Genomic DNA, 16,143 nt, shown 5'->3' with positions numbered 1-16,143 from the left:
GTAGAGCTGATGGCGTGACCTATGTCATTGTGTGGGATAATGTCAGGTTCCACCATGCTCAAATGGTGCAAGCATGGTTTCCGGCCCATCCACAATTTACCACCCTATACTTACCCCCAAACTCTCCTTTCCTAAAACCCGATTTAGGAATGTTTCTCCACATGGAGGTGGAAGGTATATGATAGGCGCCCTCACGAACAAGCCACCCTTCTCCAGGCCATGGATGACGCATGCAATGACATCACGGCAGACCAGCGTCAGGCCTGGATTCGCCCAAGATGTTTGGCTAATGAAAACATCCATTGTGATGTGGATGAGAACCTGTGGCCAAATCCACAAGACAGGGTTGAGGGAAATATAGAAGTACAGTAACCAATCCGTTGCTTTGCTTTTTACAGTAAGCCAGGTGAGGAACACTGCAGTTGACGTTTTACTGTAGTTTCTTTCTTTTTTGTAGCTAATTATTTTTGCTTTGATTCAAATAAACCTGTTTTGATTTTATTTTATTTCATCAATAAATGTCAGATTTTGTTCAATGATTCCACTGTGTCTGTAGTATTCTCTCTACTAGTCCTTTTACAGTGATGTATTTACGTGTAGTACCATAATGAAACATGTATCACATATTTTGTACTACAATATTTAGCGATTGTACGAACAACTACACAGTGAAACTATTGGTATCTTGTGTGTGGCTGATCTAAATGAATGTTCCTATGGTATTTCATGATAAATTAGTTATTTGAACCAATGATTCTGCAAGTGCAAGGTTTCTTTAAAGATATGATTGGACAATGCAATGTTTTGAACATTGGACAGCCTGTGTTACAAGTGATGACCGTTTTGAGTTTTGTGTGTAGAGTTTTGAAAAATGACCACAAGGTTCTGACATTAGTGCCAACGTGATTGTAAACAGCTGTAGGACGCTGAGTAGGACCAACAGTACAAATGGCCATAATAAAACTTGGACTTGTGACGTTATTTTTTATAACTTCTACAGAGCCTTTGTCGTGCAGTGTGGACCTCCCCCGGATGAACCCAACCCCTCTCTGGATGAAGTCTGGATTCAACTTTATGGGCCAGAGAGTCAGTGGGTGTGTAAGTGTATCTGTGTATCTGTGTGTGTGCGTGTGTATCTCTGTGTGTATTACTCACAGGTCTGCTTGGTCTCATGGCAGGTGTTGTTGTCTTCCAGAGAGAAGATGGGGGGAACACAGGCTGCCGTGGTCCCCAACCCCTGGCCCAATCCCTGGCCCAACCCCTGGCCCAGCCCCTGGCCCAATCCCTGGCCCAGCCCCTGCCCCAATCCCTGGCCCAAACCCTGGCCCAGCCCCTGGCCCAGCACCTGGCCCAACCCCTGGCCCAGCCCCTGGCCCAGCCCCTGGCTGAGGTAGGAGGCAGAAGAGTAGTAGGAATGCATCCTGTACTGAGGAGACACGTTGTGGCTGGATAGACGACTCTCGCCGTTCGGCATCTGTTTCAGACGATAACACACACAGACAGGTGGGGAGAAAATAATTGGCTTTTTTCAAAATGATATTTAAACAGAGCTTTAAACAGAGCTCACAAGTCCTCCCTCACCTAAAAGGAAGTTCAATTATATTTAAACAGATTTAAACAGATCTCATAAGTACTCCCTCTGCTAAAAGGAAGTTAAATTATATTTAAACAGATTTAAACAGATCTCATAAGTTCTCCCTCAGCTAAAAGGAAGTTAAAGGTTATTAAACAATGCATCATGCATGTTTACGAGGCGGCAGGTAGCCTAGTGGTTAGAGGCAGGTAGCCTAGTGGTTAGAGGCAGGTAGCCTAGTGGTTAGAGGCAGGTAGCCTAGTCGTTATAGTGTTGGACGAGTAGCCAAAAGATTGCTAGATTGAATCCCCGAGCTGACAAGGTAAAAATCTGTCATTCTGCCCCTGAACAAGGCAGTTAACCCACTGTTCCTAGGCCGTCATTGAAAATAAGAATTTGTTCTTAACTGACTTGCCTGGTGTTACTGTCCTTGAAGGTGTTCTACACTCTAATGTTATCATAGACAATATAGGAATCATGAAGGTGTTCTACACATTCACTTTGCTGACGTTGAATGCTGCAGTACGGGCTCTCAGCATGGTACAGATTTCTCCGTTAGTCCAGGGTTTTTGGTTGGGGTATGTCCGGATTTTTTAATGAATCTTGTGATTGATGATGTGTATTCCTCAACGTTAGAGAATGAATCGTGGGTAGATGAATCCTATATATATTCCAATCAGTATTCTCCAAACAGTCCTGGAACACTGATTCTGCTCCCTCCGTCCAGTGTCTCACTATTCTCCCCGTTGGTGACTCCCTCCGTCCAGCGTCTCACTATTCTCCCCGTTGGTGACTCCCTCCGTCCAGTGTCTCACTATTCTCCCCGTTGGTGACTCCCTCCGTCCAGCGTCTCACTATTCTCCCCGTTGGTGACTCCCTCCGTCCAGTGTCTCACTATTCTCCCCATTGGTGACTCCCTCCGTCCAGTGTCTCACTATTCTCCCCATTGGTGACTCCCTCCGTCCAGCGTCTCACTATTCTCCCCGTTGGTGACTCCCTCCGTCCAGTGTCTCACTATTCTCCCAATTGGTGACTCCCTCCGTCCAGTGTCTCACTATTCTCCCCGTTGGTGGCTCCCTCCATCCAGCGTCTCACTATTCTCCCCGTTGGTGACTCCCTCCGTCCAGTGTCTCACTATTCTCCCCGTTGGTGACTCCCTCTTCAATAGTTGTTTGTAGGCGGGAAGTAATAACAGGGGGACGTGATCTGATTGGCCGAAATAGTAGTATTGCTGGTAGTTGTACAAGTTGCTGTAGTAGGCTGCAGAGTTAAGGGTAGGTAAGGTAGGATTTAGATAGGGTAGGGTAGTGTAGGGTTGAGGGTAGATAGGGTTAAGGGTAGGCAGGGTAGGGTTAAGGTAGGGTTAAGGTAGGGCAGGGTAGGGTTAAGGTAGGGTAGGGTTAAGGTAGAGTAGGGTAGGGTTAAGGTAGAGTAGGGTAGGGTTAAGGTAGGGTTAAGGTAGGGTTATGGTAGGGTTATGGTAGGGTAGGATTAAAGTAGGGTAGGGTTAAGGTAGGGTTAAGGTAGGGCAGGGTAGGGTTAAGGTAGGGTAGGGTTAAGGTAGAGTAGGGTAGGGTTATGGTAGAGTAGAGTAGGGTTAAGGTAGGGTTATGGTAGGGTTATGGTAGGGTAGGATTAAAGTAGGGTAGGGTTAAGGTAGGGTTAAGGTGGGGTAGGTAGTGTAGGGTTAAGGTAGGGTTAAGGTAGGGTAGGGTTAAGGTAGGGTAGGGTAGGGTTATGGTAGGGTAGGGTAGGGTTATGGTAGGGTTAATGTAGAGTAGGGTAGGGTTAAGGTAGGGTTAAGGTAGAGTAGGGTAGGGTTAAGGTAGAGTAGGGTAGGGTTAAGGTAGAGTAGGGTAGGGTTAAGGTAGGGTTATGGTAGGGTTATGGTAGGGTAGGATTAAAGTAGGGTAGGGTTAAGGTAGGGTTAAGGTAGGGCAGGGTAGGGTTAAGGTAGGGTAGGGTTAAGGTAGAGTAGGGTAGGGTTATGGTAGAGTAGAGTAGGGTTAAGGTAGGGTTAAGGTGGGGTAGGTAGTGTAGGGTTATGGTAGGGTTAAGGTAGGGTAGGGTTAAGGTAGGGTAGGGTAGGGTTATGGTAGGGTAGGGTTATGGTAGGGTTAAGGTAGAGTAGGGTAGGGTTAAGGTAGGGTAGGGTTAAGGGTAGATAGGGTAGGGTTATGGTAGGGTAGGGTTATGGTAGGGTTAAGGTAGGGTTAAAGTAGGGTGGGGTTAAGGTAGGGTAGGGTAAACTTCTTTGGGGTAGGGGGCAGTATTTTCATGTCCGGATGAAAAGCGTGCCCAGAGTAAACTTCCTGCTACTCAGGCCCAGAAGCTAGGATATGCATATTATTAGTGGATTTGGATAGAAAACACTCTGAAGTTTCTAAAACTGTTTGAATGATGTCTGTGAGTATAACAGAACTCATATGGCAAGGAAAAACCTGAGAAAAAATCCAACCAGGAAGTGGGAAATCTGAGGTTTTTAGTTTTTCAACTCTTTGCTTATCCAAGATACAGTGGAAATGGGGTCCTGTTGCACTTCCTAAGGCTTCCACTAGAAGTCAACAGTCTTTAGAACCTTGTTTGATTCTTCTACTGTAAAGTGGGGGCGAATGAGAGGGGATTGAGTAAGGTCTGCTATGAGCTGACCATGCGCTGACCATGCGCGTTCATGTGAGAGCGACCTGTTTTCCATCGTATTTCTACAGATAAAGGAATTCTCCGGTTGGAACATTATTGAAGATTTATGTTAAAAACATCCTAAAGATTGATTCTATACATCGTTTGACATGTTTCTACGGACTGTAATATGACTTTTCGTCTGAACTTTTGCCTGGACCTGCCCGCGCGACCTGGGAGTGCATTCTGATGAAGATCATCAAAGGTAAGTGAATATTTATAATGCTATTTCTGACTTCTGTTGACTCCAACATGGCGGATATCTCTTTGGGTTGATTTGTCGTCTGAGCGCCGCACTCAGATTATTGCATGGTTTGCTTTTTCCATAAAGTTTTTTTGAAATCTGACAGAGCGGTTGCATTAACTTCTCTGGGATATGTGGGACGCTAACGTCCCACTTGGCCAAAAGCCAGTAAAAATGCAGAGTGCCAAATTCAAATAAATTACTATAAAAATCAAACTTTCATGAAATCACACATGAAAGATACCAAATTAAAGCTACACTTGTTGTGAATCCAGCCAACATGTCTGATTTCAAAAAGGATTTACGACGAAAGCACACCAAACGATTATGTTAGGTCAGAGCCAAGTCACAGAAAAACACAGCCATTTTCCAGCCAAAGAGAGGAGTCACAAAAAGCAGAAATAGAGATTTATTTTTCTATGTTTGAATTTGGCGCCCTGCACTTTCACTGGCTGTGGTCAAATCAATCCCGTTAACGGGATCTTAGCCGATCTCAGCCATAAGAGGTTTTAAGGTAGAGTATGGTAGGTTTAAGGTAGAGTAGGGAAGGGTTAAGGTAGGGTTAAGGTAGGGTTAAAGTAGGGTAGGGTTAAGGTAGAGTTAAGGTAGGGTAGGGTTAAGGTAGGGTAGAGTTAAGGTAGGGTAGGGTTATGGTAGGGTTAAAGTAGGGTAGGGTTAAGGTAGAGTTAAGGTAGGGTAGGGTTAAGGTAGGGTAGGGTTAAGGTAGGGTAGGGTTAAGGTAGGGTAGGGTTAAGGTAGGGTTAAGGTAGGGTAGGGTTAAGGTAGGGTAGGTTTAAGGTAGAGTAAGGTAGGGTTAAGGTAGGGTTAAGGTAGGGTAGGGTTAAAGTAGGGTAGGGTTAAGGTAGAGTTAAGGTAGGGTAGGGTTAAAGTAGGGTAGGGTTAAGGTAGGGTAGGGTTAAGGTAAGGTAAGGTAAGGTAGGGTAGGGTTAAGGTAGGGTTAAGGTAGGGTTAAGGTAGGTTAGGGTTAAGGTAGGGTTAAGGTAGGGTAGGGTTAAGGTAGGGTAGGGTTAAGGTAGGGTAGGGTTAAGGTAGGGTTAAGGTAAGGTAGGGTTAAAGTAGGGTAGGGTTAAGGTAGGGTAGGGTTAAGGTAAGGTAAGGTAGGGTAGGGTTAAGGTAGGGTTAAGGTAGGGTTAAGGTAGGTTAGGGTTAAGGTAGGGTTAAGGTAGGGTAGGGTTAAGGTAGGGTAGGGTTAAGGTAGGGTAGGGTTAAGGTAGGGTTAAGGTAAGGTAGGGTAGGGTTAAGGTAGGGTTAAGGTAGGTTAGGGTTAAGGTAGGGTTAAGGTAGGGTAGGGTTAAGGTAGGGTTAAGGTAGGGTAGGGTTAAGGTAGGGTTAAGGTAGGGTAGGGTTAAGGTAGGGTTAAGGTAGGGTAGGGTTAAGGTAGGGTTAAGGTAGGGTAGGGTTAAGGTAGGGTTAAGGTAGGGTTAAGGTAGGGTAGGGTTAAGGTAGGATTAAGGTAGGGTTAAGGTAGGGTAGGGTAGGGTTAAGGTAGGGTAGGGTTACAGAGAGGTCTACCTGGTATTGTTGGTAGTTGTACAGGTTACTGTAGTAGGCTGCAGGGTAGCGTGACGGCTGGTAGAAGTTGTAGTAGGAGGTATCCACCAGGAGGTCAGCTGTTCCGTCAGTAGACTGCCCCCTACTGAACGCTGTGGGGCTGGACGCCAGGCCAGAACGACTACCTACAGGGGATAGAGGACAGGGTTAGAGGTCAGTACAGGGGATAGAGGACAGGGTTAGAGGTCAGGCAGGGCCAGGTATACTGTCCCTCAGACCAGACCAACTCCCTGCAGGGACAGAGGAACAGGGTTAGGGTTAAAGGTCAGGCAGGGCCAGGTATACTGTCCCTCAGACCAGACCAACTCCCTGCAGGGACAGAGGAACATGGTTAGGGTTAAAGGTCAGGCAGGGCCAGGTATACTGTCCCTCAGACCAGACCAACTCCCTGCAGGGACAGAGGAACAGGGTTAGGGTTAAAGGTCAGGCAGGGCCAGGTATACTGTCCCTCAGACCAGGCCAACTCCCTGCAGGGACAGAGGAACAGGGTTAGGGTTAGAGGTCGACCTATCTGAGATATCTACTGCAGCCCTCATCCTCCACATACAACACCCGTTCTGCCAGTCACATTCTGTTAAAGGTCCCCAAAGCACACACATCCCTGGGTCGCTCGTCTTTTCAGTTCGCTGCAGCTAGCGACTGGAACGAGCTGCAACAAACACGCAAACTGAACAGTTTTATCTCCATCTCTTCATTCAAAGACTCAATCATGGACACTCTTACTGACAGTTGTGGCTGCTTTGTGTGATGTATTGTTGTCTCTATCTTCTTGCCCTTCGTGCTGTTGTCTGTGTCCAATAATGTTTGTACCATGTTTTGTGCTGCTGCCATGTTGTGTTGCTACCATGTTGTGTTGCTACCATGTTGTTGTCATGTTGTGTTGCTACCATGTTGTTGTCGTGTTGTGCTGCTACCATGTTGTGTTGTCATGTGTTGCTGCCTTGCTATGTTGTCGTCTTAGGTCTCTCTTCATGTAGTGTTGTAGTGTCTCTCTTGTCATGATGTGTATTCTGTCCTATATTTTTATTTTCAATCCCAGGCCCCCGTCCCGCAGGAGGCCTTTTGCCTTTTGGTAGGCCGTCATTGGAAATAAGAATTTGTTCTTAACTGACTTGCCTCGTTAAATAAAGGTTAAATTAAATAGAAATAAAAGACATATTTCTGTTTTCAGTCAAGACATTTTTAGTTTTCATTTCCACACCCCATCTGCTGGTGGCAGAATGTAGACTGTCCTGAACTGATTCTTCCGCTCTCCATCCCTCTCTCCATTGGTAAAACCAGACATACAACCAGTGGTGATAGTAGCATGGAAATCTTGGTGGGGCAAACAAAGAAATGTGGTTTCTGCTGACAATTGAGATGTAAAAACTATGGCATAAGGGAAGGAGAAGCGGATAAGAGGCAATCCGTAATTTTGATTAAGACATTAATGAGAGAGCTAGGACGGACGTAGTCAATATAACTATTTGTTCAGCACCTTTGAAATGTACAGCGACAGAATTCAGAACATGGTCCGTTCTTACAGTGTTCTCCCTGTACACCGAGTCAGAACTGTAGGATAAATAAAGAGGGCATATAAATAAGCAGACAATGACAATATTCGATGATTACATTTCTTTAAACATTGAACGCCGTTTGGGTCTTTGAGTGTCAAACAATATACATGTCATATAACACTATTTGACACATTAAATAAGCTTTTAATTTGACACGTCAAATAACACAATTCTTTTATAGAATGTTGTGTGTGCTGAATTTGCACGTTCAAGCAAAGCACCAACACTACGATCAGTAGCACTGTCAAATATGTACAAAAAAATATTGCAAACAAGCACACACCGGCCACGAACGATGTACAATACCGCGTTGTGGTGAAAACAGACCAAATTATTAGGGTGAGGCACATGGGCTACTAACAGCTTACTACACAACATACACTTAGTATTACTTTCTTAGCTACAGTGTACATATCTCTCTGGCATCCTATATAATTTATGAAGCAACGTAAGACATTTTGGGACTCACGTTGTGATGTGCTTGAACAGGAAAGGGGTGCGGCGGTCCTTCGTGGGCAAATTTGGTCATCAAAGAGTAAGATGCTGGATTTACAATTCCGAGTTGAATGATCGTTTAAACGTATTTTCCCAGTCGTACTCGTTTTCCCAGAGTTCCCAGTTGTCTTGAACTCACAGTTAGCCACTGATTCCTTTCCAAACCACGCATTGTTGAATTTGCGATTTCCAACTTGTTGTGTAATGTTTCTGTCCAATGGCCGATGAGAACCGAGACGTTTTATATCTAATTTCTCTTCATATGACGAGGATTGAAAAGGATTTGATTGTTGACTTGATTCATGGCGACGACTGCTAGCTTGCTAGCTAAGATTTTGAAAGTATGATGTTGACATGATCACTTCAATCAAAGCTACGGTAGATATAGCGTGATTTGATGTCATTCTATCTGTGGCCAATGACCTTGAGCCTTCTTGGATGGGCACTTCTAATATAACTCTATGGCAGCACCCAAGGGTCAAAATATTCGAGCTCTAACCTCAGAATTGGGGATGACGTGCTGTCCCATGAGTGACAGAAAACTGAGCCAATCAGACACAACACTCTGTACTTTCCGCTGGCTGCCCCACCACCACAGAAAGCACTGAGCTGAAACACCTACATGTTGGAGCTGGTTTACTCAAGAAAACAAAAAAGAGACCATGTTCGTACGCGACTTCATTAACTCAATTACATTTATTTTATTTTTTACATTGTTTGCAAACTGATATGTGACACGGAAGTCATATATATATTAATCTCAAAATAACAAGCACAACAGGCAAGCCCCCCCCCACCCTCCCGAAAACAAAGTGCATTATTATTTGTATTATATTTGTGTACCTAAAAGCGCGGGGCTCTGCCACACCTGCCCTGAATGACGGGTCGCCACCGCGGGGCTCTGCCACACCTGCCCTGAATGACAGGTCGCCACCGCGGGGCTCTGCCACACCTGCCCTGAATGACGGGTCGCCACCGCGGGGCTCTGCCTCACCTGTCCTGAATGACAGGTCGCCACCGCGGGGCTCTGCCTCACCTGTCCTGAATGACAGGTCGCCACCGCGGGGCTCTGCCTCACCTGCCCTGAATGACGGGTCGCCACCGCGGGGCTCTGCCAGACCTGCCCTGAATGACGGGTCGCCACCGCATGCATCTCACACAAAAACAACGTTATCAATGGATGAAACAAACAACTAACCTAACTCAAGGAGCTGCAATAAGGCATATTTACCATATCAACAACAGTCCTCATCATGTGTTGGGATATCTGGACTCAACTAAGACACATTTGTCTCAAGCTTCTGCCTGATTCAGCTCTGCGGCATATCTCACTATCAGTAGATTAGGAGACTGAAGTGTTGTGTGTGTATGTGTGTGTGTGTGTGTGTATGTGTGTGTCCCAGTTCTGACCGTTGACTGAAGTGTTGTGTGTGTATGTGTGTATGTGTGTGTATGTGTGTGTATGTGTGTGTGTGTGTATGTGTGTGTATGTGTGTATGTTTGTGTGTGTGTGTGTGTGTGTGTGTGTGTGTGTGTGTGTGTGTGTGTGTGTGTGTGTGTGTGTGTGTGTGTATGTGTGTGTGTGTCCCAGTTCTGACCGTTGACCTCATGGCTGAATCACTGAGTGCTCAACTCCTCTCCTCTTTGTCACCGGTCCAGGGGCCACAAACACACACAGTGGCAGCAGCCTTGACCGGGGTGGTATTCCAGTCCTGAGCTGATATCAGGCTTGAAGGAACAAGCTGTTTCTGCCTCCTTACTTCCTCTACAACAGAGTGATCAAAAGATGGACTAGCGGCTGGCACCAGGACTATACTGATAGTACCAGGACTATACTGACAGTACCAGGAAATCAGGACTATACTGATAGTACCAGGAAATCAGGACTATACTGACAGTACCAGGAAATCAGGACTATACTGACAGTACCAGGACATCAGGACTATACTGACAGTACCAGGACAACAGGATTATACTGACAGTACCAGGACATCAGCACTATACTGACAGTACCAGGACATCAGGACTATACTGACAGTACCAGGACATCAGGACTATACTGACAGTACCAGGACTATACCAGGACTATACTGATAGTACCAGGACTATACTGATAGTACCAGGACTATACTGACAGTACCAGGACATCAGCACTATACTGACAGTACCAGGACATCAGGACTATACTGATAGTACCAGGACTATACTGATAGTACCAGGACTATACTGACAGTACCAGGACATCAGGACTATACTGACAGTACCAGGACTATACTGACAGTACCAGGACATCAGGACTATACTGATAGTACCAGGACTATACTGACAGTACCAGGACATCAGGACTATACTGACAGTACCAGGAAATCAGGACTATACTGATAGTACCAGGACTATACTGACAGTACCAGGACATCAGGACTATACTGACAGTACCAGGACATCAGGACTATACTGACAGTACCAGGACTATACTGACAGTACCAGGACATCAGGACTATACTGACAGTACCAGGACATCAGGACTATACTGACAGTACCAGGACAACAGGACTATACTGATAGTACCAGGAAATCAGGACTATACTGATAGTACCAGGAAATCAGGACTATACTGACAGTACCAGGACATCAGGACTATACTGACAGTACCAGGACTATACTGACAGTACCAGGACATCAGGACTATACTGACAGTACCAGGACATCAGGACTATACTGACAGTACCAGGACAACAGAACTATACTGATAGTACCAGGAAATCAGGACTATACTGACAGTACCAGGACATCAGGACTATACTGACAGTACCAGGACATCAGGACTATACTGACAGTACCAGGACTATACTGACAGTACCAGGACATCAGGACTATACTGACAGTACCAGGACTATACTGATAGTACCAGGACTATACTGATAGTACCAGGACATCAGGACTATACTGACAGTACCAGGACTATACTGATAGTACCAGGAAATCAGTACTATACTGACAGTACCAGGACTATACTGATAGTACCAGGACATCAGGACTATACTGACAGTACCAGGACATCAGGACTATACTGATAGTACCAGGAAATCAGGACTATACTGACAGTACCAGGACATCAACCCTAGATACATGCTAACCCCAACTCTAGATACATGCTAACCCCAACTCTAGATACATGCTAACCTCAACCCTAGGTACATGCTAACCCCAACTCTAGGTACATGCTAACCCCAACTCTAGATACATGCTAACCCCAACTCTAGATACATGCTAACCCCAACTCTAGATACATGCTAACCCCAACTCTAGATACATGCTAACCCCAACTCTAGATACATGCTAACCCCAACTCTAGATACATGCTAACCCCAACTCTAGATACATGCTAACCCCAACCCTAGGTACATGCTAACCCCAACTCTAGGTACATGCTAACCCCAACTCTAGATACATGCTAACCCCAACTCTAGATACATGCTAACGCCAACTCTAGATACATGCTAACCCCAACCCTAGGTACATGCTAACCCCAACTCTAGGTACATGCTAACCCCAACTCTAGATACATGCTAACCCCAACTCTAGATACATGCTAACCCCAACCCTAGGTACATGCTAACCCCAACCCTAGGTACATGCTAACCCTAACCCTAGATACATGCTAACCCCAACCCTAGGTACATGCTAACCCCAACCCTAGGTACATGCTAACACTAACCCTAGGTACATGCTAACCCCAACTCTAGATACATGCTAACCCCAACTCTAGATACATGCTAACCCCAACCCTAGGTACATGCTAACCCCAACTCTAGGTACATGCTAACCCCAACTCTAGATACATGCTAACCCCAACTCTAGGTACATGCTAACCCCAACCCTAGGTACATGCTAACCCTAACCCTAGATACATGTTAACCCCAACCCTAGGTACATGCTAACCCCAACCCTAGGTACATGCTAACACTAACCCTAGGTACATGCTAACCCCAACTCTAGATACATGCTAACACTACCAATGCTGGCAATAGATCTCCAGTGAAACCTGAACATTTTAGCCTTACCAGGCAGATAAACATGTTAGTTAGTTACCTTGCTTTGAGGTAGCCAACCTTAGCCATTTGATCCCTGATTCATTAAAGTAGGAAAGTATTTTATAAAGACATAACAAGTATTTGGTTGTAATTGGAATATTGCAATATTTCTTAGGCCAGCCGTCCTCCAGGAGAGTCTTAAAGGGGCAGTGTTCTATTTTCAGACTCTGCAAAGAAACCAACAGGCAGAGGGGAGCCTGCATTTACATCTGATTCTCTGTATGGAAGTAATAATAATAATAATAACGATAATAGTAATAATAATGATAGTAATAATGATAATAATAACGATAATTATCAGTATTATTATCATTATTATCATTATTATTATCATTATTATCATCATTATTATCATTATTATTATTATTATTACTATCATTATTATCATTATTATTACTATCATTACTATCATTATTACCATTATTATTATCATTATTATTATCATTATTATAATAATGATAATAATAGTAATAATAATAATGATAATAATGATAATTGTATTGTGTAAAGTGTTTCCTTGCATCATTCAACTGAATTTGAAGTCACCATTTGGCCCCTGGTGTTCCAGACTTGAGCTTTCAGACAAGTAAACAAATCAGTCCTACTTGTCCAAAGGACTAGTGGCTAAAACAGGGACCAGATGATATTAGTTGTGGTAGTCATGGTATTATACCGTGTTATAAACATAGGGAACAGATGATATTAGTTGTGGTAGTCATGGTATTATACCGTGTTATAAACATCGGGACCAGATGATATTAGTTGTGGTAGTCATGGTATTATACCGTGTTATAAACATCGGGAACAGATGATATTAGTTGTGGTAGTCATGGTATTATACCGTGTTATAAACATCGGGAACAGATGATATTAGTTGTGGTAGTCATGGTATTATACCGTGTTATAAACATAGGGAACAGATGATATTAGTTGTGGTAGTCATGGTATTATACCGTGTTATAAACATCGGGACCAGATGATATTAGTTGTGGTAGTCATGGTATTATACCGTGTTATAAACATAGGGAACAGATGATATTAGTTGTGGTAGTCATGGTATTATACCGTGTTATAAACATCGGGACCAGATGATATTAGTTGTGGTAGTCATGGTATTATACCGTGTTATAAACATAGGGAACAGATGATATTAGTTGTGGTAGTCATGGTATTATACCGTGTTATAAACATCGGGACCAGATGATATTAGTTGTGGTAGTCATGGTATTATACCGTGTTATAAACATAGGGAACAGATGATATTAGTTGTGGTAGTCATGGTATTATACCGTGTTATAAACATAGGGAACAGATGATATTAGTTGTGGTAGTCATGGTATTATACCGTGTTATAAACATCGGGACCAGATGATATTAGTTGTGGTAGTCATGGTATTATACCGTGTTATAAACATCGGGAACAGATGATATTAGTTGTGGTAGTCATGGTATTATACCGTGTTATAAACATCGGGACCAGATGATATTAGTTGTGGTAGTCATGGTATTATACCGTGTTATAAACATCGGGACCAGATGATATTAGTTGTGGTAGTCATGGTATTATACCGTGTTATAAACATCGGGAACAGATGATATTAGTTGTGGTAGTCATGGTATTATACCGTGTTATAAACATCGGGACCAGATGATATTAGTTGTGGTAGTCATGGTATTATACCGTGTTATAAACATCGGGAACAGATGATATTAGTTGTGGTAGTCATGGTATTATACCGTGTTATAAACATAGGGAACAGATGATATTAGTTGTGGTAGTCATGGTATTATACCGTGTTATAAACATCGGGACCAGATGATATTAGTTGTGGTAGTCATGGTATTATACCGTGTTATAAACATCGGGAACAGATGATATTAGTTGTGGTAGTCATGGTATTATACCGTGTTATAAACATCGGGACCAGATGATATTAGTTGTGGTAGTCATGGTATTATACCGTGTTATAAACATCGGGAACAGATGATATTAGTTGTGGTAGTCATGGTATTATACCGTGTTATAAACATCGGGACCAGATGATATTAGTTGTGGTAGTCATGGTATTATACCGTGTTATAAACATCGGGACCAGATGATATTAGTTGTGGTAGTCATGGTATTATACCGTGTTATAAACATCGGGAACAGATGATATTAGTTGTGGTAGTCATGGTATTATACCGTGTTATAAACATCGGGACCAGATGATATTAGTTGTGGTAGTCATGGTATTATACCGTGTTATAAACATCGGGACCAGATGATATTAGTTGTGGTAGTCATGGTATTATACCGTGTTATAAACATCGGGACCAGATGATATTAGTTGTGGTAGTCATGGTATTATACCGTGTTATAAACATAGGGAACAGATGATATTAGTTGTGGTAGTCATGGTATTATACCGTGTTATAAACATCGGGACCAGATGATATTAGTTGTGGTAGTCATGGTATTATACCGTGTTATAAACATAGGGAACAGATGATATTAGTTGTGGTAGTCATGGTATTATACCGTGTTATAAACATCGGGACCAGATGATATTAGTTGTGGTAGTCATGGTATTATACCGTGTTATAAACATAGGGAACAGATGATATTAGTTGTGGTAGTCATGGTATTATACCGTGTTATAAACATAGGGAACAGATGATATTAGTTGTGGTAGTCATGGTATTATACCGTGTTATAAACATCGGGACCAGATGATATTAGTTGTGGTAGTCATGGTATTATACCGTGTTATAAACATCGGGACCAGATGATATTAGTTGTGGTAGTCATGGTATTATACCGTGTTATAAACATCGGGAACAGATGATATTAGTTGTGGTAGTCATGGTATTATACCGTGTTATAAACATCGGGACCAGATGATATTAGTTGTGGTAGTCATGGTATTATACCGTGTTATAAACATCGGGAACAGATGATATTAGTTGTGGTAGTCATGGTATTATACCGTGTTATAAACATAGGGAACAGATGATATTAGTTGTGGTAGTCATGGTATTATACCGTGTTATAAACATCGGGACCAGATGATATTAGTTGTGGTAGTCATGGTATTATACCGTGTTATAAACATCGGGAACAGATGATATTAGTTGTGGTAGTCATGGTATTATACCGTGTTATAAACATCGGGACCAGATGATATTAGTTGTGGTAGTCATGGTATTATACCGTGTTATAAACATCGGGAACAGATGATATTAGTTGTGGTAGTCATGGTATTATACCGTGTTATAAACATAGGGACCAGATGATATTAGTTGTGGTAGTCATGGTATTATACCGTGTTATAAACATAGGGACCAGATGATATTAGTTGTGGTAGTCATGGTATTATACCGTGTTATAAACATAGGGACCAGATGATATTAGTTGTGGTAGTCATGGTATTATACCGTGTTATAAACATAGGGACCAGATGATATTAGTTGTGGTAGTCATGGTATTATACCGTGTTATAAACATAGGGAACAGATGATATTAGTTGTGGTAGTCATGGTATTATACCGTGTTATAAACATAGGGAACAGATGATATTAGTTGTGGTAGTCATGGTATTATACCGTGTTATAAACATAGGGAACAGATGATATTAGTTGTGGTAGTCATGGTATTATACCGTGTTATAAACATCGGGACCAGATGATATTAGTTGTGGTAGTCATGGTATTATACCGTGTTATAAACATAGGGAACAGATGATATTAGTTGTGGTAGTCATGGTATTATACCGTGTTATAAACATAGGGACCAGATGATATTAGTTGTGGTAGTCATGGTATTATACCGTGTTATAAACATCGGGACCAGATGATATTAGTTGTGGTAGTCATGGTATTATACCGTGTTATAAACATAGGGAACAGATGATATTAGTTGTGGTAGTCATGGTATTATACCGTGTTATA

General features: G+C 42.9%; 1 protein-coding gene across 1 annotated transcript in view; it reads right to left on the bottom strand.

Annotated features, from left to right (window-relative positions):
- dmrt1 (doublesex and mab-3 related transcription factor 1) overlaps positions 1-16,143 on the bottom strand; it is a 57,602-nt gene that overhangs the window by 37,619 nt on the left and 3,840 nt on the right. Inside the window, exons 3-4 of the mRNA XM_071400303.1 lie at positions 6,030-6,193; positions 1,156-1,474 (exon numbers count right to left, since the gene is read on the bottom strand). Of these exons, the coding sequence (XP_071256404.1) occupies positions 1,156-1,474; positions 6,030-6,193 (483 nt within the window). The remainder of the gene's footprint in view (positions 1-1,155; positions 1,475-6,029; positions 6,194-16,143) is intronic.

Source organism: Salvelinus alpinus, chromosome 5, assembly GCF_045679555.1.
Source record: "Salvelinus alpinus chromosome 5, SLU_Salpinus.1, whole genome shotgun sequence".
Taxonomy (NCBI): Eukaryota; Metazoa; Chordata; class Actinopteri; order Salmoniformes; family Salmonidae; genus Salvelinus; species Salvelinus alpinus.
Note: the sequence above shows the minus strand (reverse complement) of the source record. Positions and strands in the feature narration are given on the sequence as shown.